At 50.2% G+C, this 23,720-nt stretch overlaps 1 protein-coding gene and 1 long non-coding RNA gene across 3 annotated transcripts in view; one reads left to right on the top strand and one right to left on the bottom strand.

Moving 5' to 3' along the window:
- The window catches only part of LOC110257463 (uncharacterized), a 51,457-nt gene that overhangs the window by 20,561 nt on the left and 7,176 nt on the right, over positions 1 to 23,720 (top strand). The gene's annotated exons all lie outside the window — the stretch shown is intronic.
- Positions 3,095 to 15,191, bottom strand: CD40 (CD40 molecule). 2 transcript variants are annotated; one of them, XM_085002849.1, is made up of 9 exons: positions 15,109 to 15,191; positions 11,068 to 11,146; positions 10,592 to 10,755; positions 10,204 to 10,350; positions 9,769 to 9,862; positions 6,959 to 7,020; positions 4,385 to 4,471; positions 4,225 to 4,253; positions 3,095 to 3,686 (listed from the first exon to the last, which is right to left on the bottom strand). In XM_085002849.1, exons 4-9 carry the CDS (start codon positions 10,205 to 10,207, stop codon positions 3,525 to 3,527), a joined length of 438 nt encoding a protein of 145 aa, XP_084858975.1. In that variant the 5' UTR covers positions 10,208 to 10,350; positions 10,592 to 10,755; positions 11,068 to 11,146; positions 15,109 to 15,191; the 3' UTR covers positions 3,095 to 3,524.

The raw sequence follows: 23,720 nt of genomic DNA, 5'->3' as shown, positions 1-23,720 counted from the left end.
TAATTCTTTAGACCTTGGCAAGTCATTCAGCCTCTGAGCCCCATCTGTAAAATGGGTGTTGAAAGAAAGACAGTGTGTCTTATGCAGGTTGTCCTATGGACTTAAGACAATGCAGTTTTTGGTTTTGTTTTTTTGTTTGTTTTTTGTTTTGCTTTTTTTAGGACCACACCTGTGGCATGTGAGGTTCCCAGGCTAGGGGACAAATCTGAGCGGCAGCCACCAGCATCCAAGCTGGGTCTGTGACCTACACCACAGCTCACAGCAACACCAGATCCTTAACCCACTGAGTGAGACCAGGAATCAAACCCACATCTTCATGGATACTAGTTGGGTTCATTACTGCTGAGCCACAGTGGGAACTCCTCAATGCCCTTCTTAGCACTATGCCTAGCAGGTGCTGAGCACTCGGTCCGTGTGTATTCTTAATGGTATCTTGCACAACCCGAGCTCAGGGAGAGGCCACAGCAGAAATGCAGCTGATGTTTGTTAAATGAAAAAGCAATGGAGAGGGAGACCTGGGGAAACAAATGGAGTTGTAGAGTAAAGGTTGCAGGAGGCTGAGGGAGGAAATGCAAGTCCCTAAAAGCCAACCGCGAGGGTCTTCAGACATTGCCTTGGCGCCACCTTCTGGCTAATGTGAGCCTCACACCCACCCATTGATCCACAGGCTAGAGCAGACCCTACAGAGGGCTGATGCTTTTCAGAATTGGCAAGACCCTTAGAACTCATAGAACCCTATCCCTTCATCACATGGGGTGGGGGGAGCCCAGAACCAGAGAGCAGCTTTCACAAGGTCACACAGAAAGTTCCTTGCTGAGCTCTATTTAGAACTCAGAACTTCCTACAGCTGCCAAGAATAACAACGCCTTCCCTTTGTCAGGGATGCTAAGATGTACAAAATTGGACCTTATCATGACTGACCTCTGCTGACTCTTGGGTGGTGGTGGTGGGGGCTGGAGGAGGAGACCTTCTCCAAAAGCAGACTCTGCAACAAGGAAGTTAAGCAGGTAGTTTACTTTAGAATTAAACCCAGAAAGCACCAGTGGAGGGGGCAGGCAGTGGGGAGTGAGACAGAGAAGGGCAAGAAGCTCATGCAGAGAATGTCTGTGACTTGATCATTCTCAGGGACCTAGGAGGCGCTATAGAACACACTATTTGTCCCTCCCAAGGGCAAGGAAGCAGGGGCGTTTATCTTCCAACTTCCACTCCTACTTGGATGGGTATTCTGGGGCTCTAGCTCTCTCAGGTGTGTCTCACCTGCCCCACACCTACACCAAGTGCATCTTCAAAACCAAGGAAGGGCCCAAGGTAAGGGATTCAAAGTGCTTGCAACAGGAAACCAACTATGTATCTAGAAATGCCAGTGCCAAGGGCAGTAGTTCTCAAAGTGCGATCCCTGGACCAGCAGCACCACCTGCGACTCTTGTAGAAATGCAAAGTCTTAGGCTCCATCCCAGACCTGCTAAATCCTTCTGGAGGGGGGGGCCCAGCAATCTGTCTTTTAACAAGTCTCATAGGGGCTTCTGATACACACTCAACATCGAGAACCAGTGACCTAGGAGGGAACAGAGGAAGCATCCAGAGCATCTGCTACGGGGATTGTCTCCATTTGCCAGATGAGCACACTGAGATGCTAAAAGGTCAACATGACCTACCCCAGGTCACACAGATAAGAGGTGGCAGAGGTGGGTCTTTTGTCTCTCTCCACCACACTGTCTTGTACAGAAGTCATGCTAGCATTTAGACTCTAGGTAGGGGGCAAAAGCGAGCTCCCCTCTCCCCACCTCTCCTCCACCTGTTTGCCCTGCTTTCTAAATCAAACATCTCCCCCTGGTGCATCCAAATGGTTCTTGAAGCTCTTCTGGGAAGCCTGCCAAGCCAGGTGCCCCTCTTGTGGCTCCCAGCTGCCCTCATAGCCACCACTGGGGACAAGCCCTCTCCTCCTCCACCCTCTAGGCAGCAGGAGACACTGGGAAATCCAAAGCAACTTGGCACAGGCAGAAAGGGTGAGATCCCTGGGTTCAATCAGCCCAGCTTCCTCCTCCCCATGCATCTTCGTGCTGGGGCTTTGCACTGCTCTTCCTTCCCCTCCTTGTCCTACAACCTTCCTCTCCTCCCCTCTCCCCCCCTCCCCTCTGCTCCCACTCCATCTGCTGCTCCTCCTGGCTAGGCTCCCCCTCAGTTGGCACAGCAGGAAAAGAGAACAGGACGGTTTATTTTTATCCTGAGATACTGCTTGGGGGGAAGGGGGCACCATCTGACTGAGAAGCAGCAGCTCCTAGAGCAGTTGGGAGGTCAAAAGGAGGTGGGACGCCCAGGGGCTCCCCAGGACAGCAGGGGCTGCAGATAGAGGCTCCAGAGAACAAGCAGGGCTGGGAAAAGTAGCAAAGGACCAGGAGTAAGGAACTTGTGTGACACCATTCTGAACTGCTGTGTGACCATAAGTTAGTGACTTCACCTCTCTGGGCCTCCATTTCCACCTCTGTTAAACAAGGAGGGAGGGGCAGAGGGAGGGCAGGATGCTGGCCCAGCCTGCTCCAAAGGCTGCTGTTATTACTGTGAATCAAATAGGGAGAACCCTTTGCAAACACGATGCCAAATGTGAGTGCATACGGAAACTGCCCTGGAGGGGCAGCCGCCTGGGGACATTCTTATTCACCCTCAGAAAGTGCCCTAATTCTGTGAGCCTGACAGCATGCGAAACAGCTCATGTCACCCAGCATGTCCACCCCCATTTTTCTTTTTACATGTTTGATGACTTTTTAATTACATAAGCAGTGTGTGAATTCACTCTCCTTTTAGGGGAAAAAAAAAATGAAGCATTATGGGAAAGTCAGATCTTTCTTTAACCAACCCTCCCCCGTACCCGTCTTCCTCATCCAAGATGTTACAATTCTTTGAGCTGTGCATGTTCTGTGCATTCTCCCAGAAACCCCGCCAGCACCCCATCATACCTACATCTATAAATATACTATGTTTATACACACATCCGTAAAGGATATATTATGTGGGGTTACGTGTTTTAAAAAAAATTTTCTGTGCCCACCATTCCGAAACCTGCTTTTTCCCCCATGACAGTGTTATTGAGATCCTGTTGCATAAACATGTTACAATTTTATTTAGCCAGTCCCCTGTTGATGGACAGTTAAGCAGTTTCCAGTCACTCACTGTCACGAACAATGCAGTGGTGGACAGTCATGTATATGCCTCCTGGGCTCCTAGACGCCATCCCTTGCATCTGCAGGTACTGAACCTCTGGGTTGGAAGCTCTGGTGGTTATTACTGTGGCTGTGACTCCCCAAAGTTTTGTCTCCATCTTTAAAAGCAAACTGAGATTGAATGGGCTCCAGGGCTGGGGTGAGAAGCTCCTCGAGGTGGACTGTATCTGGACTGCAGGGGTGCAGGCAGAGGGGGCTGTGCCCAGCACCACCCTCTCACCACCGCCACAGCAGCAGCAGCCGCCCCGGGCTCTCCAGTCACATGCCCCTGTGCCCGTGCCTCCACGCTCCTGGCCACGCACAGCCTCACTCTCGCTCCTGCACGGAGATGCGGCTCTCTTTGCCATCCTCCTGGGTGACGGGCTGGCACCAATGTAAGGTCTCCTGCACCGGAGCGGTGGAGTCGGGAAAATCCTCCAGATCAATCGTCTCCACGGGATCCTGCCTTTCAGTCTTAGGGTGCAGGGCCTGGGGAGACAAGGCTTGGGGTTACCTCTAGCAACATCTCTGAGCCCTTCCCTGGAAGCGATCCCACCCCTGGCCCCAAGCCCCTTCCCCTTTCACAAAAGGAGGGTCAGTGCCAGTCGATTAAACGGGTGCCTCCTGCCCCCTGCTGGCCATACTGAGGGTGTCAGGAAGCTTTGGTAGCCAGAGCCAGTGGGTTCAAGGAGCTGTCCGTCCAGCACCCACCTATGGACCCCACAGCAAGGCCCCAAAGATGAGGTTGTCGCATGTATCGAATGGGGGAACAGCACATGTCAGACTTTGCCAGTGGGGCAGGGACAGCCCCGTGGGAAGGTGAGCTGGGGAGATGACAAAGCTGGTGCTGAGGGAGTGCAAGGGAGGAGCCCTGGAGCAGAGGGGAGGGGATGAGTAGTCAATTCTGCTGCCACCCGACGGGCTGCAGGAACAGACCCTGAATCAGTTTTGCTGCCATACAGACAACAAGGAGTCAGTCTTTCTTTCCGGTGTGCCCAAACCAAGCCCGTTCCCTGGGGTGACTTACCTTAGTCTCCTGCTCCTTGGTCACCTTTCCTAGAGAGAAGGGGGTGGGGAGAGAGAAAGTGGAGTGGGGAGTCTGTGAGGCCAGATCAGGAAACAGGTGGCCGGTTCTACGGTACCTTCTGCTCCCTCCTCCCCCAGCACCTGCCCGCCTGGGGACTCACTGATACAGAGAAATACCAACAGGACGGCAAACAGGATCCCCAGCGTGATGGGGATAACCACCAGGGCTCTCATCCGACTCTGGAAACCTGGAGAAATGGAGACTTCAGCAATGGCTCCCCACCCCCTGCCCAAAGCCGCTGCGCCCTGCTGGACTCTCAAATCCTTCAGTGTCTAAACTCATCTATATCACAGGTTTCAAACAGGTGGCCCCTGGCAAAACGTAGACAGTAGATGTCTCTAGTGTGACTGGCATGCTTTTTTTTCTTAATATTTGCCAACTTTTTTTTTTTTTTTTTTGTCTTTTTAGGGCCACACCTGTGGCATATGGAGGTTTCCAGGCTAGGGGTCGAATCAGAGCTATAGCCTCCGGCCTACGCCAGAGCCACAGCAATGTGAGAGCCGAGCTGCGTCTGCGACCTACACCACAGCTTATGGCAATGCCGGATTCTTAACCCACTGAGTGAGGCCAGGGATCGAACCCGCGTCTTCCTGGATGCTAGTCGGATTTGTTAACCATTAAGCCACGAAAGGAACTCCTGCCAACATTTTTTAATTGGGAGATTGCATATTTAAAACCTGGATATCTGATTTCTCTTAGAAATTTGGAAGATGCAGCCCCAGGGGGCCCCCCCTGGCACCCACTGGCCAGACCTGAGTGAGAGCAGTCTCCACCAGCTCAGCACACTCCCCACCCCCCACCGCAGCTCTTTTCCTAACACCAAGGTACAGCATCACTTAGGTCCGCACCATTGCCTTGATAGAGAAGAATGCAGTGGAAGGGAAAGCATTTCTTGTACCCGACCTCTATTCTAAATGGGAAAATGAAAGAACGACCAAGAGGCAGGGTGGGGACTGGGACTAAGGCAAGTGACATACTCGTATTGGGACAAAATTTAAGGGGACACTAAACAAACTCAGTAATTAAGATAATAATTTGGGGGGCCACACTTGCAGCATGTGGAAGTTCCTGGGCCAGGGAGTGAACCTGCATCACAGCAGCGAGCCGAGCCACTGCAGTGACAGTGCTGGATCCTTAACCTGCTGAGCCACAAGAGAACTAGACAATACTTTAGTGTCGTGTTTCAAAAAATCATGTCCATGGAGTTCCCGTCGTGGCGCAGTGGTTAACGAATCCGACTAGGAACCATGAGGTTGCGGGTTCGGTCCCTGTCCTTGCTCAATGGGTTAACGATCCGGCGTTACCATGAGCTGTGGTGTAGGTTGCAGACGCGGCTCGGATCCTGCGTTGCTGTGGCTCTGGCGTAGACTGGTGGCTACAGCTCCGATTAGACCCCTAGCCTGGGAACCTCCATATGCTGCGGGAGCGGCCCAAGAAATAGCAAAAAGACAAAAAAAAAAAAAAAAAATCATGTCCATGAACTCTGGCCTACAGGTCAGCTGCCTGTTTTTTAAATAAAGTTTTATTGGAACCAGGGCCAGGATTACGGTGAGGCAGGTGAAGCAAGGTTGTACAAGTGCAGAGTTGCATGTTGTCTTTATTTACAGTGTTGCTACTTTGTTCATTATGGATTTTGCATTAACTTTGATTTTTTTAAAAATATTGAAGAGTTCCCTTGTGGTGCAGTGGTTTAAGGATCTGGCATTGTCAATGCTGCAGCTCAGGCCACTGCTAATGGCACAGGTTTGGTCCCTGGCCTGGGAATTTTCACATGTCACAGGCATGGCCAAAAGAGTATATATTGCATTTTGTCTTAATTACTGCATTTTTCTGGCACCCCCCTAAATACTGTGCCCAAGGTGAGTGCCTCCCTTCACTCTAGTCCCAGGCCCATGGAGAGAAAAGCGAATTTTATGAAAAAGCGCAGAGGGTGTATTCTTTCTGCCCTGACCTTTTTCACTCATGAACATGATCCTGACTTTTTTTTCCCCCCTGTAGTTCTTTGAGTCTGCGATCAGTGCTACAGGCCAGCTTCCTCACTCTAAAATCAAAACAGAGGCCCCGAGGAATTCCCGTCATGGTGCAGCCAAAATGAATCCAACTAGTATCTATGAGGTTGCAGGTTTGATCCCTGGCCTCACTCAGTGGGTCAGGGACGGGGCATTGCCAGGAGCTGTGGTGTAGGTCGCAGATGCATCTCGGATCCCTTGTTTCTGTGGCTATGGCGTAGGTGGGCAGCTGCAGCTCCGATTAGACCTCTAGCCTAGGAACCTCCATATGCCACAGGTGTGGCCCTAAAAAACAAAACAAAACAAAACAAAAAAAAGGTCCCAAGAGGGAACAGTGTTATACCATACTGGTCCTCACTATGCAGGGCGGCAGAAGAGTGATGAGAGGGCAAGAACCCACCCTAGACCGTTGCACCAACCCTTAAGGGAGGTGGTAGTATCCCATTTTACAGAAGAAGAAACTGAGGTGCAGAGAGGGAAGGTGACTTGCCCAGGCTCCACAGATAAAGTGGCAGAGCTGGGCCACCACAATTCCAAACCGCCTCCTCCTCTCGCTTCACCTCCCCTCCCTCTTTCCCTACCAGTGCTTCCAGGGGACCCCCTCATCACCCCCTCAGTTCCCCATCCTCCTAGCCTGCTGCTAGGGCCCATTTTCTGGGACTTACCACAGACAACATCGGTCTTGTTAGTCCCCGCACGTTGTTCCACCAGGCCTTTGCTCTCGCAGCTGTGTACAGACACGTGCACACACACACAGAAAGGGAGATTAAGTTTCCCCAGTCATAAGATTTCCATCCCCAGAGGGAGACAGTCAGCAACCAGCAAGTCCAGGCCCACTGAGCACATATTATGCATACCCTCCCGGGCTGGTTATTACAGGAAAGACACCGACTCTGTTCTTAGGGACTTGAGAGTGCAGAGAAGAGATTATTGCACATCTTAAAGGCGTAATCATAGGCGAATCTCTGATGTGTGCCAAGCTTTGCGATATAGGCTAACGTGAACTGGGAAGCATTCAGAGGAATCAGAATCCGTAGTGACTGGAATAGAGAGATGGTGGGGGTGTCTCGAGCTCAGCGCTTCTAACATTTTGAGGCCACATGATTCTTCTCCTCTGGTGGGGAAATGCCCTGAATGCTGTAGGATGTTTAGCAGCTCCCCTGGCCTCTACCCACTAGATGCTGGTAGCATTCCCCCTGCCCCCTCCCCCCACCCCTGCAAGTCGTGACAACCCAGATGTCTCCAGATATTGTCAAATGTCCCTGGGGGAACAAAACTACTCAGTTGAGAATTTCTGGTTTAAGGGTCATCCAGAAAGACTCCCCTGCAGAAGTATGGCCTGAGGGATATACAGTTTAGAGCATCAGTATATTCTGTTTAAGCAGGACAACACAACACAAAGGATGGGTAGGTGACGTGCCAGATGGCATAGGAAACTATGGGAAACCGGGTCTTTGGAGCCAGATCACTGATCATCAGCCATGAAGATTTCAACTGGATTCAGCTGGTGGGTCATAGCAGCATCTAATCGGATGACTTAAGTTGGGAGGGGACTCAGTTGGTCAAAGAGCTACCAGGAGCTCTTTGATGAGTCTCTGATGTGTGCCAAGCTTTATAATAGAGGCTAATATGAATTAGCCTATATTAAAAAAATCACAGGAAAACTGATCAGCTAGGAGGCCATGACTGGAGTCCAAACATGAGACGAAGACTAGGGCCAGGGTGGTCCCAGGAGAAATGGGAAGGGATGGACAGAGAAGGACATTGCAGAGAAAGAAACATGGAAAGTAGGAAAAAGAGAAAGAAGCTTCAGAGAAAGCACATACACAAGAAGCGTGCTTAAGAGTTTGCAAAGCATGTTTCCATATCTTTTCCTCGAGCCTTGTGACATGAAGGTCATTCCCATTTTCCAAATGAGGACACTAAGGCTCCAATGAGGGCCACATACTTCCACGGGGTTGCCCCCTTTCTAAGCTGAGTGAGTTTGGAACCCAGTGCTCTGAGTGCCCCTAGGTACCGCCCTGTCTCATTCAACATTCATCAGCGAAGATTTATTATGCACCGACTATGCATCAGGCACTATTCTAGGCAGAAGGGATACCTCCACGGAAGAAAAAAAGGTCAAGTCTCTATATTAAAGGAGTTTGCAATCTACTGGAGAAAGGCAGACAGTAAAGAAATAGCAAAGTATAAGGGGATGCTACCACTTGTGTGAAAAATATATTTGCATGTGTGAGCATTTATTTGTGCATAGAATTTCTGGAAGGATACACATGGTCCAGTGGCTGCTAGATGGCTGACGGACAGGGTGAAAAGGACCATATTATTATAGGCCCTTTTGTGCCTTCTGCCCTCACATCTGTCTTATTCATTTTTTTTCAAATTAAATGCAAAAAGTTAATCAGGCATGTGTTGAAGAGTATGCCAGGCAGAAGAGTGTGATAGAACAGAACAGACAGTGTGTTGAGGGGGTTGCCGGCATGATGTGGGAAGAGGTCAGGAAACGGAGCTGGAAGGTCAGAGGCCATGCACAGGAGTCTGAGTTTCACCCTAAAAGGCACAGGGAGCCATGAAGCATATTATATAGGGAGTGCCATGATCCGAACTTGGCGCAAGGATGGGGGAGCAGCTGAGGAAGAGAGAGCAGAGGCAGGGAGGCAGGTAAGGAGGCATGCCAGCGTGTTACACAGGGGGGAGGGGAGCTGGCACGTGCCTGTGGGTCACCTGCGTGGAGGTGTACCCTTCGCAGTTAGATACAACAGTCAGGGACCCAGGAGACAAATCTAGATGGACGTTGACTGGGAACCACCTGAGGGAGATGGTGGCTGAAGCCATGGATGTTGATGAGATGGCCCAGGGCAGGCGGGCAAAGGGATGGGCTGGAAGAGCCTAGAACAAAAGCCTAGAAAACCAGCTGAGGAGGAGGAATGGGGAGCAGAGGAAGGGGTACAAGGAAAGAGGAGGGATGTCACATGCCCCCAAGAAGGGAGCCTTTCACTGAAGATTAGCGATCTGCGGTATCTCTTCCCACCAAGAGAGAACAGGCAAGACCTGCTGAAAAGTGTTGGAGTTCCCGTTGTGGCTCAGTGGAAACAAATCTGACTAGTATCCATGAGAACACAGGTTCGATCCCTGGCCTCGCTTAGTGGGCTAAGGATTCAGCGTTGCCGTCAGCTGTAGTGTAGGTCGCAGACGTGGCTTGGATCTGGCATTGCTGTGGTATAGGGCAGCAGCTGCTGCTCCGATTTGACCCCAAGCCTAGGAACCTCTGTGTACTGCAGGTGCAGCCCTAAAAAGACAGGGGGAAAAAAAATAAATGCTGGAAAGGTGTCCGTTTGCTAGGCCAGGAGGTCACTCTAGAAGTTCTACAGGTGTACGAGTGTGCATGGCCATGGGGAGCAGAAAGGCAGGTGGCCAGATAGAATGGAGGTCCCTGGCCCTTGGGGCAGGAAATACAAGGGATGCGTCCTTATACCTTGTCCAAGGCTGACACTTTTCTGAAGCAGATGATACATTGGAGAAGAAGCCAACTGGGCAGGGTTCACAGATAGTGTCAGAAACCTCTGTCGCTGGGAGGGAAGAGGAAGCATTAAGCATCATAGTGGACCACCTGTCTGGCTCTCAAGGGAACCAAGGGACAGGCAGGATAGGAAGAGCAGCCTGCTTGAAGCACCTTTCCCCCCGTCAGGCAGTCCCCAGGAAGGCTTCTCCCACTGCCCTCCCGAGGCAGATCACCATGGCAGGAGGTGGAAGGAAAAGGTTGCCGTTCCCACCCACTCTAGTGAAACTACCCATGGGGACAGGTCCCTCCACCTCCAGGGCTGAGTGCCCACTACCAAGCCCCTCTCCTTTGGCCCTTGCCTCCTCTCTGAGCCTGCTTCTACAGCTGATTCCCAGACAGGACACTTACCCATCTGCTTGACCCCGAGGCCAGGGAAGCACAAGCTGTGCAAGGTGCAACTTTCACAGGCGCTGTTGGTACAGTGATGGCCTTCACTGCACACACAAGTGGTGTCTGTTTTCGAGGTGCCCTCCCTCTGGACCTGGAGACCTAGGTCTGTGCAGAGATGGGCAGAAAGGATGGGAACCCCTTGCTGGCCATGCTCGGGGTGGCAGGGGGTCCCTGTTCCTCACACTTCCTGTTTGTTTTTCCTCTTAGACCCTTGCCAAGGGATGGCAATCAAATTAGGTACCAACCAGGACAACGCAGACTCCAACCCAATCAGAACAGACCCTGGCTATTCAAAACAGAACAAAACAGAAAGGCTGTGCTGTCAGGAATGAGCTGGAATATCAACCTGGCTCCCAAGTGCCCCTTCCCCGGCAGCCCACGCACTGGGGTCGCAGTATTTGTGCTGATGACAGTGTTTCTCTCTATTCCAGGTGGCTAGGAATTCGCTGGAACTGCAAGGAAGGCATTCTGTTTCAGTGACCTCTGTGCAGTGGTTCACCAGTTTCTGTCCTGGAAAAGAGCAGGAAGTGAGGTACCTCCAGCCAACTCTATAAGTCAGACACTTATCGAAAAACAGTTAGGCTGGGCTTTAGGAAAGGGGACTCAAAGATGACAGTCTTGGACCCCTCCAGCCTTCGTAGTCTGGTGGGGGACATAAAAGAGACAGGAACCCTGGAGCTGGGTCTGCAGAGAGGGGCCCCAGAACATCCCATCCAGGGGTCATCGAGGACGCAAGTTGACAGTTGACACACGGGGTCTGCATCTGCCAGCAGACCAAGGGGGGGTCGCACTACGGGGCTAGAGGGTTAGCATCTCTCTCACCTGGCGGGCACAAATTACAGCACCGGCTGTTTGTTGGGTATTGGTTTTCTTTGCATGAAGTGGGTGGTTCTGGGTGGACCTAAAAGCAGAATCAGGGGCAATTTGAAGGGGTCTTGAGATCTCTGCAGTAGCCTCCTGGGCAGGAAGAGGCAAGAGGTTAGAGCTGAAGTGCAAGTCACAGCAGGCAAGGGAGGCCTGCATATTATTTGGTGAGTTTTGTTTTTAACCACTCTGCCAACTGGTGTGATGGCAAAGGCACCCAGAGAGTCATTCTGGTATTTTACAAGGTAATTGCGCTGGAACCTCACACTATTCACTGAACTAAACAGATCTTCCTTTTGGCTTGACTCCTGGGTCTTTCCTCTACCCAAAGAGCCAAAAGCACATGAGGACTCCAGCCCCTCCCCTGGAGCTTGGCTGGCTCCAGCTGGTCCTAGTCCCGATTGGGGCTATATTTAGCACCTGGCCTCTTCCTTCTATTCTTTTGTTCCCCATCCCTCCCCGTCTCCAAGCCACACCATGTTTTCTCCCTCCAACCCCTCATCATCTGATCATCTAACCCCTCCCTCATGAAGTACCAGGGCTGTGAAGGCAGAAGGACAAAATCCAACTCTCCCACTTTACTTAAGATGAGAGGGAGTTCCCTGGTGGCCTCGCAGTTAAGGATTCGGGTCGATCCCTGGCCTGGGAATTTCCCCATACTGTGGGCACGACCAGTAATAGTAATACTAGTAGTGGTAGTGGTAATGAAGGAGTTCCCGTCGTGGCGCAGCAGAAACGAATCCGACTCGCCTCCACGAGGACACAGGTTCGATCCCTGGCCTCACTCAGTGGGTTAAGGATCTGGTATTGCCGCGAGCTGTGGTGTAGGTCAAAGATGTGGCTCGGATCTGGTGTTGCTGTGGCTGTGGTGTAGGCCAGCAGCTATAGCTCCAATTTGACCCCTAGCCTGGGAGCCTCCATGTGCCGCAGGTGCGGCCCTAAAAAGACCAAAATAATAATAATAATAATAATAATAATAATAAAGATGAGAATAAGGACCAGGGAGGCTGGGTCATTTGCCTGAGGTCACACAGTGATAGAATCTGAATGAGAACTCGGGTCTCAATACTCCCTCTCTCCATCAACTCGGGTCTCACCTGCACTAATGTTTTTTACTATACCCTGGTACCACCCATGCTATTAATTACTTCTTGTTAAATTAAACACATTCCTTTTCTTTTGTTTTTTTTTTTTTTTTGTCTTTTTAGGGCCACACCTGCGGCACATGGGGGTTCCAAGGCTAGGGGTCCAATCGGAGCTACAGCTGCTGGCCTACACCACACAGCCACAGCAATGCGGGATCCGAGCTGCATCTGCGACCTACACCACAGCTGATGGCAACGCCGGATCCTTAACCCACTGAGTGAGGCCAGGGATCAAACCTGCAACCTCATGGTTCCTAGTCGGATACGTTTCCACTGTGCCATGACGGGAACTCCCTAAATACATTTATTTTCAATGTAAACCTCATATCATTGCCACAAGAGAAAAACCAGTATCACTTCTCATAAGTAAAAGGCAACCCTAAAAATAAATTCAACAGAAACGAAATAATGCCATTAAACCCCAACTAGTTCCTTGGCCTGCTGACACCCTTCCACCTTAGGCCTGCTCCTGATTTTTGTTTAAGAAGGAAGATTAGTAGGCATTTGAAAGATATTAACCATATTCTAGCTCCAAAGACTTCCTCCTTGAAAAACTGAAAAGGATTTTAAACAGAACTGTAAAGTGAATCTGTGTTGTCAGTTCTCTGTCCACGTGCTCCCTAAAATCAGCCCATGCTTTGGGAAAAGCCAGTGAAAAGAGCAGTGTAACAGTTAAACAGCTTAAGGCTCCAATCATGACTTTGCAACATTTATTTTGCCTCTCTTGGCTTCAGTTTCTACATCTCTCAAATGGGAATAACACTACTCACCCCAAAGATTGGTTTGTGAAAATGAGAAAGAATTGATATATATGGCCTGGCATAGGATCTGGAACACAATAATAGGTGTTCATTAAATGGCAGGTGTTTTTATTTTTTGTTTTTGTTTTTTACGGCCGACCCGCAGCATGTGGAAGTTCCTGGGCAAGGGATTGAATCTGCCTCGCAGCTGAGACCTACTGCGCAGGGCAGGGGATGGAACCCCCACCTCCCCAGTGACCCGAGCTGCTGCAGCTAGATTTCTAACCCACTGCACCACAGTGGGAACTCCTAAATGGCAGTTTTAATTAGCATACATATATACCAGTATTCACTTGGATGCCTAGCACCCTGGCTAACTGGCTGGTTGTACAGGATCCTGCCTCATGGGTGGCTGTCATTCAGGTGGGTGGGCAAATGACTTGAGGAAATACATCTTACCCCAAATGAGGAAGGAAACAGAAAAGGCTACTGCCCCCACCATCGCATCACAGCATGCTAGCCTATATATATTCTCTGTGCAACTCTGTGGATGTTCCCACCACGCTCCCAGAACCATGAAAGTCCTTTATGCCATGTTCAAACACATGAGAAATTTAGCTCCTCCTCTGAAAATCTGTCAATCCCCAGTTCCCACTTCACAGCTTCAGTCCTTCTGACACCAAGTAGCTCAGGACCAAGGTTTGGAGACTCTCACCATCTGAGAGGCAGGCTCAGGAATCAGGCAGATGAAGATTTACATGCAGTTTCCACCTAGCTATAAGAATTTGGGCAAGACATTGTCTCTCTCTGAGCCTCAGTGTGCCCATCTGTATAATGGGGGAGTTGAAAGAAGTCAGACAGAGAGTAAAGCATTTTGCTCAGAGCCTGACACCCAGGAAACGCTCCATAAATAGCTCCAGCTGTTGCTGAGCTTCATCTCAACCTGGAGCTATAACTGGGAGTTTGCTCTTGAGAAGCCCAGACCACGCTTCATCCTATCTCCCCCGGCGTTTCCTCCGCTTCTTCTCCATGAGCCCTCTTCCTGCCTCCTTTCTCCCTGAGAGCCATTGCTTAGAGTGAACATGAAAGCACTGAGACCAAAGCAGCCTCCCCTCTCTTCCCTGGCTGCCAACCCCCTACTTCATGGGTCATTCCTGTTCTGCCTTCATGCCAGAAACTACAGCCCTTGAAAGTTAGGGGGAGACCGAAGGGGCTGGAATGAGAGTGTCAGGTACTGGGGGGATTCCCGGCCTCCAAAATGAGGAACTACAAAAATACATTTAAACTAAAAGCGAGTCAAGTGTGGGCCTCTGAAAATTCCGGAGATATGCTTGGTTGGGCATATCCGAGCCTTTCTGGTGCCTAGAGAAACCCCCACTGGGCTTCTAACCCTTTCGTGTTCCCATAAACTGTTCATTTCCCCCAGAGTCTCCTATGTCATCTTAAACTCAGGAGGCAGAAACACAGCCTTAGATATCCCTCCTAAGTCAGATCACTCAGGATTTGGGGCTGGAGGTGGGAGTGTTAAAAGCTCCTAGGCTTCTCAAAGAAGCACCTGGGCCTCTGCATTCATCCCTTGTTCCCACAAGATGCCCTAAAAGAAGGCAGCCCCAGCTGGCCAGGAGGTGATAACCACTCACAGAGGCTGGCATCTGTCCACAATAGGAAAGAGACAGGAAACTGGCCAGACCAACCCTTTCCCTTGGCTGGGCTCCCTCCCCACTTCGGAAACCCGTCCTGTGTCTCGTGTGGCGGTGTCGTGTCTCGTTGTGGCCAGCCCCCGGCAGACCCCTACTCCAGGACTCTAGTCTGACCAGATAAAGCTTCAGGTTCCCCAAACCGCAGCCCCATCGCCGCCGGCTAGGCAAGTTTCCTACAGTGACCCCACCATGCGCTCTCTGTGGGCTACCTGAGACCCCTCTGCCTGGGAGGAGAGAGAGGCAGCCCACCCCATTCAGCCAGGACCCCGTGTACCTTACCCAGCTTCCACCCAGCTGCCCCGCACCCCCCAAATCAGCTAGGAAGTTCCCCTCCGCAAAGTCTCACTTCTCTTCCCATTCCCTACTCTCAAATCTCAAATTCCCGCCTCTGGTTGGAACAGAAATTCAACTTACGGCGGTCAAAAAGCAGCCCCAGAGGAGACACTTCAGAGGCAGACGAACCATGGCGAGGCGTAAACCAGGCAGCCAGTGCAGAGGCCGCGGGGACTGGGCCTCTACCAGTTCCCCTGTCCCAGTCCACGGACCTCCCAGGAAAGGGGCGGGGTCTTCGGGAACCAATCGCGACCAGCCTCCCTGGCGGGGGGCGGAGTTCCCGGCCTTGCCCCTCCCCGGGATTTCCCCTAGGACATTCCCAAGTGGTCTAATTCCCTCGGGAGTTTAGGGACGCGCTTTGGCGGGAGTTGGGGAGAAGGGGGACGTATGGTCCAGGAAAAGCCCCTTCTTGGGGCTCCTCGCCCCCCTGGGACTACGAAGGCCAAGCTTAGGTGAGCCAGGAGGCAGCCTGCTTCCTGGGCGGAGCTGGGGGGGGGCCGAGGGGAGGGAAGAGAGATCCCTCCGGGTGTTGGGAAAACTCCCCGCGGTTCTTCCCCGCCGCCTCTGGCAATCCCGACAGAACCGAAAAACGTCCCCCACCGCGTGGATGGAGAGGCCTGAGGAAGTTCCCAGAAAACGGGAAGGCCACAGCTGGGGCGTGGGAGGAGGGCTGGGGAGGCATTTCAAGGAAAAGAGTTTCCCAGCTTACAGTTTCACTCTCTTTCAAAGGAAATTCCCTCGCGTGGGCTCAGCGTCCCAGCCTCCCCATCCATCCATCCATCCATGCAATCCCTATCAGAGTCTATTCCCTCCCAGTTCCCATCTGCCGTCTGGAGACAGTCACTTAGAGTAGACCAGCCTTCTGTGGGATGGTAGGACCCTTTGAGAATCTTAGAAGACTGAGGATCCCCTAGTTCTGCAGAAACACATACACCCTTGTACCTGTTATTTCCCTGGTTCAGGCTCTCCAAGCCGTTTCTTGAACCAGTGTTAACTCACTCTGCTCTGCAGCAGGAAACACCTGGGTTCTGGTCTAGGCTCTGCCTCTGATGGGATGCATTTCCTTGAGCCTCAGCTTTCTTCAATGAAACCTGAGGAGTTTGAACTAGATAGCATTTGGGGTGGTGGCCCTCCAAGCTTTGAATTTCTGGGCCGGGCCAAAAGAACACACTACACAGGACCAGAGAGGATGGGAGAGGAGAGGGCTGCTACTGCAAAGGGCACATTTGCAGATGTGTAGATTCTACCTCTGGAATCCATCCCTTCTTTTCTATCCCCTTTGCTATTACCAGAATTCTGAGTCAGCATCTTTCACCCCTGCTGTCCCGGCAGCCTCATTCATTCAGTAAGCATTTGTTCAGCTTCTGCTATGTTCCAGACAGCTTCCTCCCTCTCTTTCTACCTCTCCCTCCCTCTTCCCCCTTCTTGCCTGTCTCTCTCTCTCTCTCTCTCTCTCTCTGGGTGCACTGTTGCAGTCCTATTTGTAAGATCTGGTCTGATGAGGCACTTCAAACTTTAGAAACCTCTTTGTACTCTCCTATGCCCTCAGGATGCTCCAAAGTCCTCCTGACACAGCGTGGCTGGTCTCCACTCAGCCTCACCCTCTCTCCCCACACTCACACCCTGCCATGTCCTCCCATGAACACTGGCTTCAGCCATACTCGCCTTCTCCCCATTTTCCAAACACACAATTTTTTTTCTTACTGTGTCTTGCTGTTGCCTTCTTTCCTTCTCCCTTCCTGGAACCCCTTTAAATTTCACCTCCTCTTAACTCCCTGCCTGAGACAGAGGTAGATATTCTACCCCCCCTTAGCCCCTGCCCCCTACTGTGCACTCACAGCATTAGCCTGCTGGACTGTCACCCCATCTGCCTGGCCCCGTTTGACTTCGAGCTCTTTGAGGGCAGGACAGAATCTATCCCAGTCCTGGGCACCAATACGCATCTGCTGAATGAATAAATGAGTAGGTTCAGTAACTTTTCATTCTAGGCACAGACTCCATTGGGAAGCGGGTACAAAGCTAGTAGCCTCAACACAGACCTCACGTGGGTGATCAGACACCAGTAGTCTAGGAACACTTGAAATTAGGGACCAGGGGGCTTCGTGAAAGCCACACAAGCATGCCTGGGATGAAGAGAACCTTAAAATATCTTTTCCCTTTTTAACCCACTTTGAAAACACAAGCAGAGTTTTAATTCCTAGGGGGGAAGTGGGGGGCGTTACTCTCATAAATTCAGCCATTACTTATTCTTTATTTGCTTGATTCTAAAATTGGGCCCTTCACAAAACTGCCTTGGGAAGCAAGTACACAGAATTAAAACATTAATTATATTATATAAAACATATCATAGCAGCAATTAAAGCAGCTTAAATTAATGTGTGAAAGAATAAATAGTAGCCTTCGGGTTGCCCCATGGGGCGAAGACCGGATGAGATAAAGGGAAGATATTTTAGTATGTGAATATCCCGAGGAGACACACGGGCTGGCGGGCACAGGCCCAGAGAAGGCATTGCATCTCTTTGGTCCGGGGAGAGGATGCTGGAGGAGGAAAGGGAGGAGATGCTTATGGGGAGGGTGGCAACATGTCAGATACCATCAAAGGGTGGAACTGTGAATGGCTTAATCATGGGAATAGGGCAAAGGACATTCCAAAGAATGGAGACCCAGGATTTTGGAGTCACAGAAGAAAAGCCCTTTGGAGGAAGATCACAGGGCCAGGTGAATGGGTGAGAAGTGTGCCTTGCAGGTCAAGTCTGCAGCACTGCCGGCATCCGGTTACCAGATGGTTCTAATATGCCAACCTGATTGTGCCACTCTCAGGTTTGAAGCAACTCCCCAGATCCCTCACTTCTTAAGCCCACAGGTCCTCGAGGCCATGAGTTTCGGGGCCTGCATCTCTAACTGTCCTTCCTGCCTTCAACTTACTGCCCCAGATTGTGCTGTCATCTCTGCCTTTCCCAGCATCCTTTCACTGAATCAACTCTTTCTCATCCTTCAAGGCTCAACTCAGGGGCCCCTTCTCTGGAAAGCCCTCACCATCGGCCAACCTGGGATGTGCACAGCTACCTCCCCACGCCCTCTCAGGACCCAGGAGCTGCTTGCCTAAGCAAGCCTCCAGCCCTATCACACCACATTTCAATTATTCTGTTTACTCACACAACCAGTGTATTGAGGCGACTCAACTCAGTGAAACATAATAATGAAGCTCTTTTCCTCTAATCTCTGCCTTCAGCCCTGCTGTGTTGCATCTCCGTTTTCCATCTCTTAATGACATCTTGGGCAGATTGCATTACTTTTGGATCGTTTTCTGTTGTTAAGCCTCCATTCTTGAAAGCTTTATTCTCAAACTCAATTTAAATCTCATTTTCTCTTCTCCCTTACTTATTCAAGGATTGACTCAAGCCAGGACCCCACCTGTTTGGATAAGAAAGCGAAGTGGGAGCATGGTCTGGTTAGGAGACATAGCCTAGCACCCTCCCCCTTATTGAAATTGGGGGAAGGGAGTGGGAACAGCCCTCTGCAATGGCCCTCTCCCTGTTGGCTGACCCTGCTTCCCTGGCTAACCCAGGGAGGCAGGAGTCCATACGTGGTTTCTCATGAGGCACATGAGTAAGTTTTGTAGGGGCTTCTCCGCTGTGTTGAGATGACTGACAGGGGGGTCATCCAGCTCAGACTTGAGCTCTCCTCCACCAGGGCTGCTGCCGCTGTGGGACCCTCTTGCTCAGCAGTCAGCATGCTTGGGGGAGGCACCAAAAAGCCTGGCTAACTACTGCAGCCTCCACTTGACCCAGAGAAACTCACACATCTGGGTCAGCTCTTCCACCACCACCCCTACCTTTTTTCTCCTCTGCTCCGATAAGCATCAGCAGGAAGACATCAGCAGGTGCACTACTTGACCCCCACTGGGAACAGCATCCTGGCATCCTCTTCTTGACATCACCCCTTAACATCCCAATTCAAGGTCTGGGAGGTGGGAAGTGTCTTCTGCCATGAACACTATACTCCTCAATAAAATCAAGGGGCCCCTAGGTCCCCAGATTATTATATAGGCAAGTAAAGGGAAAGTGATGTTTTGGCCGGGGGATATAGGACCAGTTCTGTCCCTTTAGTAAACCTTGGAGGGAAAGTATCTGGCTCCTTTGGAATGCAGGTTACACGCAGGGCCTGTGACTTTGGTACCAACTCCTAAGGAACAAGGAACTCCCACTCAATAATGTTTGCATTGGGCCATCCCTCACACCTAACTTGATTCTCCGAAAAGAGAATCTTCATAGCCTGAGGCCCACACAGAGCCCAGGGACATGCTGGATGTGGATGTTTGTTGAGTGCGAAGTAAGGAGAGAGACGGAATCCATCAGAATCCACCTGCTCATTCCCACACTGTCCAGGGGAACTGCCCGTCTCCACCAGGTGGCCGGCCTCTCTAGCTGGGACTCCCAGACCCAACTGTAGACAAAAATCTTCCTGCTCAGCAGAGTTGGGTTGAGATTTATTGGAGGGAACTAAGAAATTCAGGAAAAAAACCAACCAGAAATTAAGGAAACTCAAGAGCCAGTAAAACAGACAGGGGGCTGACAAAGTGTAGTTATTTATCATGACCTGATTAAAGCCATTCATTGACTTGACCGATCCTCAGGGAGATCTCAGGTCCTGTCCTCAGCCTTCTCGACTCTGATGTTTGGAATAAGAGATGGCTTTGGTTGGGGGAAGGATCCAAATTCTTTTATTTATTTATTTATTTATTTATTTATCTATCTTTGGTCTTTTTAGGGCTGCACCCCGGGCATATAGAAGTTCCCAGGCTAGGGTCGAATTGCAGCTATAGCCACTGGCCTACACCACAGCCACAGCAACATGGATCCAAGCCACATCTGTGACCTACACTGCAGCTCATGGCAATGCCGGATCCTTAACCCACTGAGCGAGGCCAGGGATTGAACCGGCATCCTCATGGATACTAGTCAGATTCATTTCTGCTGAGCCACGACGGGAACTCCGGATCCAAATTCTTTACTATGATTTCAAGATCCTGTGTGATCTTATTTCTGACATCTCTGCCCACTCATCCACTTGCTTGCCACACCCCAACCATCCTGGCCTCTCAGGGGGGACCTCAGAGCCTTTGCTGTGCTGTTCCCTCTGCCTAAAATGCCTCTCCTCCCACTCTTGCTCTGCCAATTATCTTACCGTTCAGCTCTCCAGATAAATGGCACCTCCTCGGAGAAGCCTTCCCTGATCACCTTATCTAAAGCGAGTTCCTCCACTACCAACCCGCTTTCCCCACTGCTGTCCTCTCTTAGAGTACCTGTTCTAGTCAGAGTTGCCATTGCAAGCAAGAGAAGCAGAGGTGGTGAGCTTAAATCAAAGGGAGTGTTTTTGGAAGGGTGTCAGGTGACTCGTGGAATGGACAGGAAGGCTGAACAACCAAACTCAGGCAGGAACTGCAGGAGGCAGGACATCATTAAGACTCTGCTACAGAATAGGTCTTACAAACCAGCTCTGTGCCAGCCAGGCTCCGAGAGCCCACAATGATCCTGCCTCCACTTTTTCCTACCCCTGGCTTGTCCCTCCCACATTGCACCAGGGTTGGTCTGTGTGATGGATAGAAACCAGGAAAAGTAATGATATGTCACTTTCAAGGTTAGTTTATAAAACTACTGATGCTTCTGTTATATGCGCTCTGTTGCACGTCCTCCCTCTGCCTTTCCTCCCTCCCCCTCTCTCCTCTTTCAATCTCTCGCTCTCTTTCCCATCAAGCCCCTGGGGAAGCCAGATGCCATGTCATGAGGATACTCAGGCAGTCTATGGAGAAACCCATGTGGATGGCGAGGAACTGAAGCGTCTGGTCACCAGCCACATAAGAGAGTTTAGATGTGGATCCTCCAGCCTCAGGCAAGCCTCAGATGACTGTAGCCCCAGCTGACACTTTGACTACAGTCTTGTGAGACATCCTCTAATCAGAACCACCTGCTAATAAGCTGCTCCTGATTTCCTGACCCTCAGAAACGGTGAGCTAATGAGTGTTTGTTAAGTCACTTATTTTCTTCATTATATATATATACACACACACATACACATTTCTTTTTTCGATTTTTTTTAGGGCCACACCCACAGCATATGGAAGTTCCCAGGCTAAGGGTTGAATCAGAACTACATCTTTCAGCTTACACCACAGCTCACAGCAATGCCAGGTCCTTAACCCATTGAGCAAGGCCAGGGATCAAACCCGCGTCCTCATAGATGCTAGTCAGGTAGGTCACCGCTGAGCCCCGAAAGGAACTCCTTAAGTCACTCACTTTAGGGTAATTTCTAACACAGCGTAGATAACTCACACCATCTCAAAATGACCCTGAACTTGAGCATCATTTCCTCAGGGGCTCAAAGTCTTGGGAAGGGATATCGAGCGGCCGTCATGGTTTATACTCCATATTCTGGCCACAGGTAGGAGGGGCTATCTATGTCCTCTTGGCCTCCTTGGGGGGGTCCTGCCCCCACACCATTGTCCTCAAATAAAAAACATATTTAGATGCTGAGCCGCCAAAACCATCGATTTGCACTGCCATGATCCTTTAGAACACTTACCACAAGTTGTAGTTGTCCATGCAAATAGGCAACTTCTCCTTTCCCCTTCCTCCTTCTAAGTTTGGGCACACACCAGACCCCCCAAAAACAAAGGGATCAGATACTCTCTTGGCCCAATAATGTGGGGGAAATATCCTCAAAAGTCAAATGTCTGATTGCCTTCAAAAGCGCCAAACTGGAGTTCCCTTCATGGCTCAGCGGTTAACGAATCCAACTAGGATCTATGAGGGTTCGATCCCTGGCCTCGCTCAGTGGGTTAAGGATCCAGCATTGCCATGAGCTGTGGTGTGGGTCACAGATGTGGCTCGAATCCTGCTTCGCTGTGGCTGTGGTGTACACCAGCAGCTACAGCCCTGATTCCACCCCTAGCCTGGGGACCTCTATATGCTGTGGGTGGGGCCCTAAAATAGCAAAAAAAGCAAACTAACTAACTGTATATATCCTTCACCCACTTTTCTACCAAATTATTTTTTATCAATTTCATTCATGCATTTATTCATTCAGCAAATATTCATTGAGTCCTTACTGTGTGTCACATGTCAGAGTTATACTACTGACTAGACAAACTCTCAGCCCTTCAATCCCTAATGAAGAGATCTTTGTATATCAATATTGATTCTTTTTTCTGTTGTTCATGTTGAAAATCAATTCAGATGTCTAATTGCACCTCCAGGCTTTCCCTGTAAACATTTTCTGGAAGACTCTTAATCATTATGGTTTCATATTTTATCATGTAAAAATACCTAACGCAAGAGTTCCCGTGGTGGTACAGTGGTAACGGAACTGGCTAATATCCTTGAGGACGTGGGTTCAATCTCTAGCCTCACTCAGTGGGTTAAGGATCCGGCGTTGCCATGACCTGCAGTGTAGGTCACAGATGTGGCTTGGATCCATGTTGTTGTGGCTGTGGTGTAAGCCAATAGCTGCAGCTCCGATTTGACCCCTAGCCTGGGAACTTCCATATATCGCAGATGTGGCCCTAAAAAGACAAAAAAAGAAAAAAAAAAAAAAAAAGAAAAAATCTAATGCCAAGCTCAACTAGCCATTAGTTTGAGTAGAAAGAGCTCTCAATCCAGTCTCCTCCGTAGCATCTTGTTGGTACCCTACTCACATGCCCTCCACGTACATGTACCTGTTCCTAGTTCAGGCACCTGTGGCCTCTACTCGGGAGGGCTTTTATGGCTATAGAAACTCATTTAGCCCTTGAGGAGGATGGAAGGGCCAGTTAATGCCCCTGGGAAGAGAAGTCTACCAATAACCAGGAGTTGGTGGATGAATACCCAAGCTCCCTTGTTCCTTAGGAGGGATAACTCCAAGACGGCTGCTCTACACCATCAAGATTAAGCTCCATTGCCCACAGTATAACCTGGTCTTTAACCCACCCTGTAGTGCCTTCCTTCCTGTCCCTGTTTCACTTCCCCATTCCCCTGTGGGTACTTCCTGGGGCCACCTTCCAAATAAACTAGTTGCACCCAAGTCCTTATATCAGTTTCTGTTTCTGGGAGAATCCAAACAAGTCACCTTCATTTGCATATGAGGAAGGAGCAGCCGAAAGCGAAAGCAAGGTAGCTTGGTGTGTAGGAATGTGGACCCTGAAGTCAGAGGCCTGAGTCCAGAGACTGGTTCTGCCCCTAACTGTGGCTTTGAGCACATTTTTTTTTTTCAGGGCTGCATCTGTGGCATATGGAAGTTCAGTTCTCAGGCTAGGGATCAAATCAGAGCTGCAGCTGCTGGCCACAGCCACAGCCACAGCAATGAGGCATCTGAGCCGCATCTGCGAACTACATCACAGCTCATGGCAACACCAGATCCTTAACCCACTGAACGAGGCTGGGGATCGATCCTGCATCCTCATGGATACTAGTTGGGTTTGTAATCTGCTGACCACAATGAGAACTCCCGAGCACATTCTTAATCTCTGGTTTTTCTCTGTTAAAATGAGCCTAATAGCTCACATGGTTATCATAAGAATTAATTGTGTAATTTTCTCATAATATCCAGTATAAATTATATTAATCATTAATATTAGAAAACTGAGTCCTAGAGAGTATGTGTACCAGATCACATAGGAACCTTCAGAAGTGGGACATACTCATGTGTCTTCCCATGAA

The sequence above is a fragment of the Sus scrofa genome, chromosome 17 (genome assembly GCF_054392235.1).
Source record: "Sus scrofa isolate SSC_HxYL_T2T_F1_AM1 chromosome 17, Sscrofa_HxYL_maternal_Yorkshire_Landrace_v2.0, whole genome shotgun sequence".
Classification (NCBI taxonomy): Eukaryota; Metazoa; Chordata; class Mammalia; order Artiodactyla; family Suidae; genus Sus; species Sus scrofa.
The sequence above is the reverse complement of the archived record's forward strand: the minus strand, read 5'-3'. Positions and strand labels throughout refer to the sequence as shown.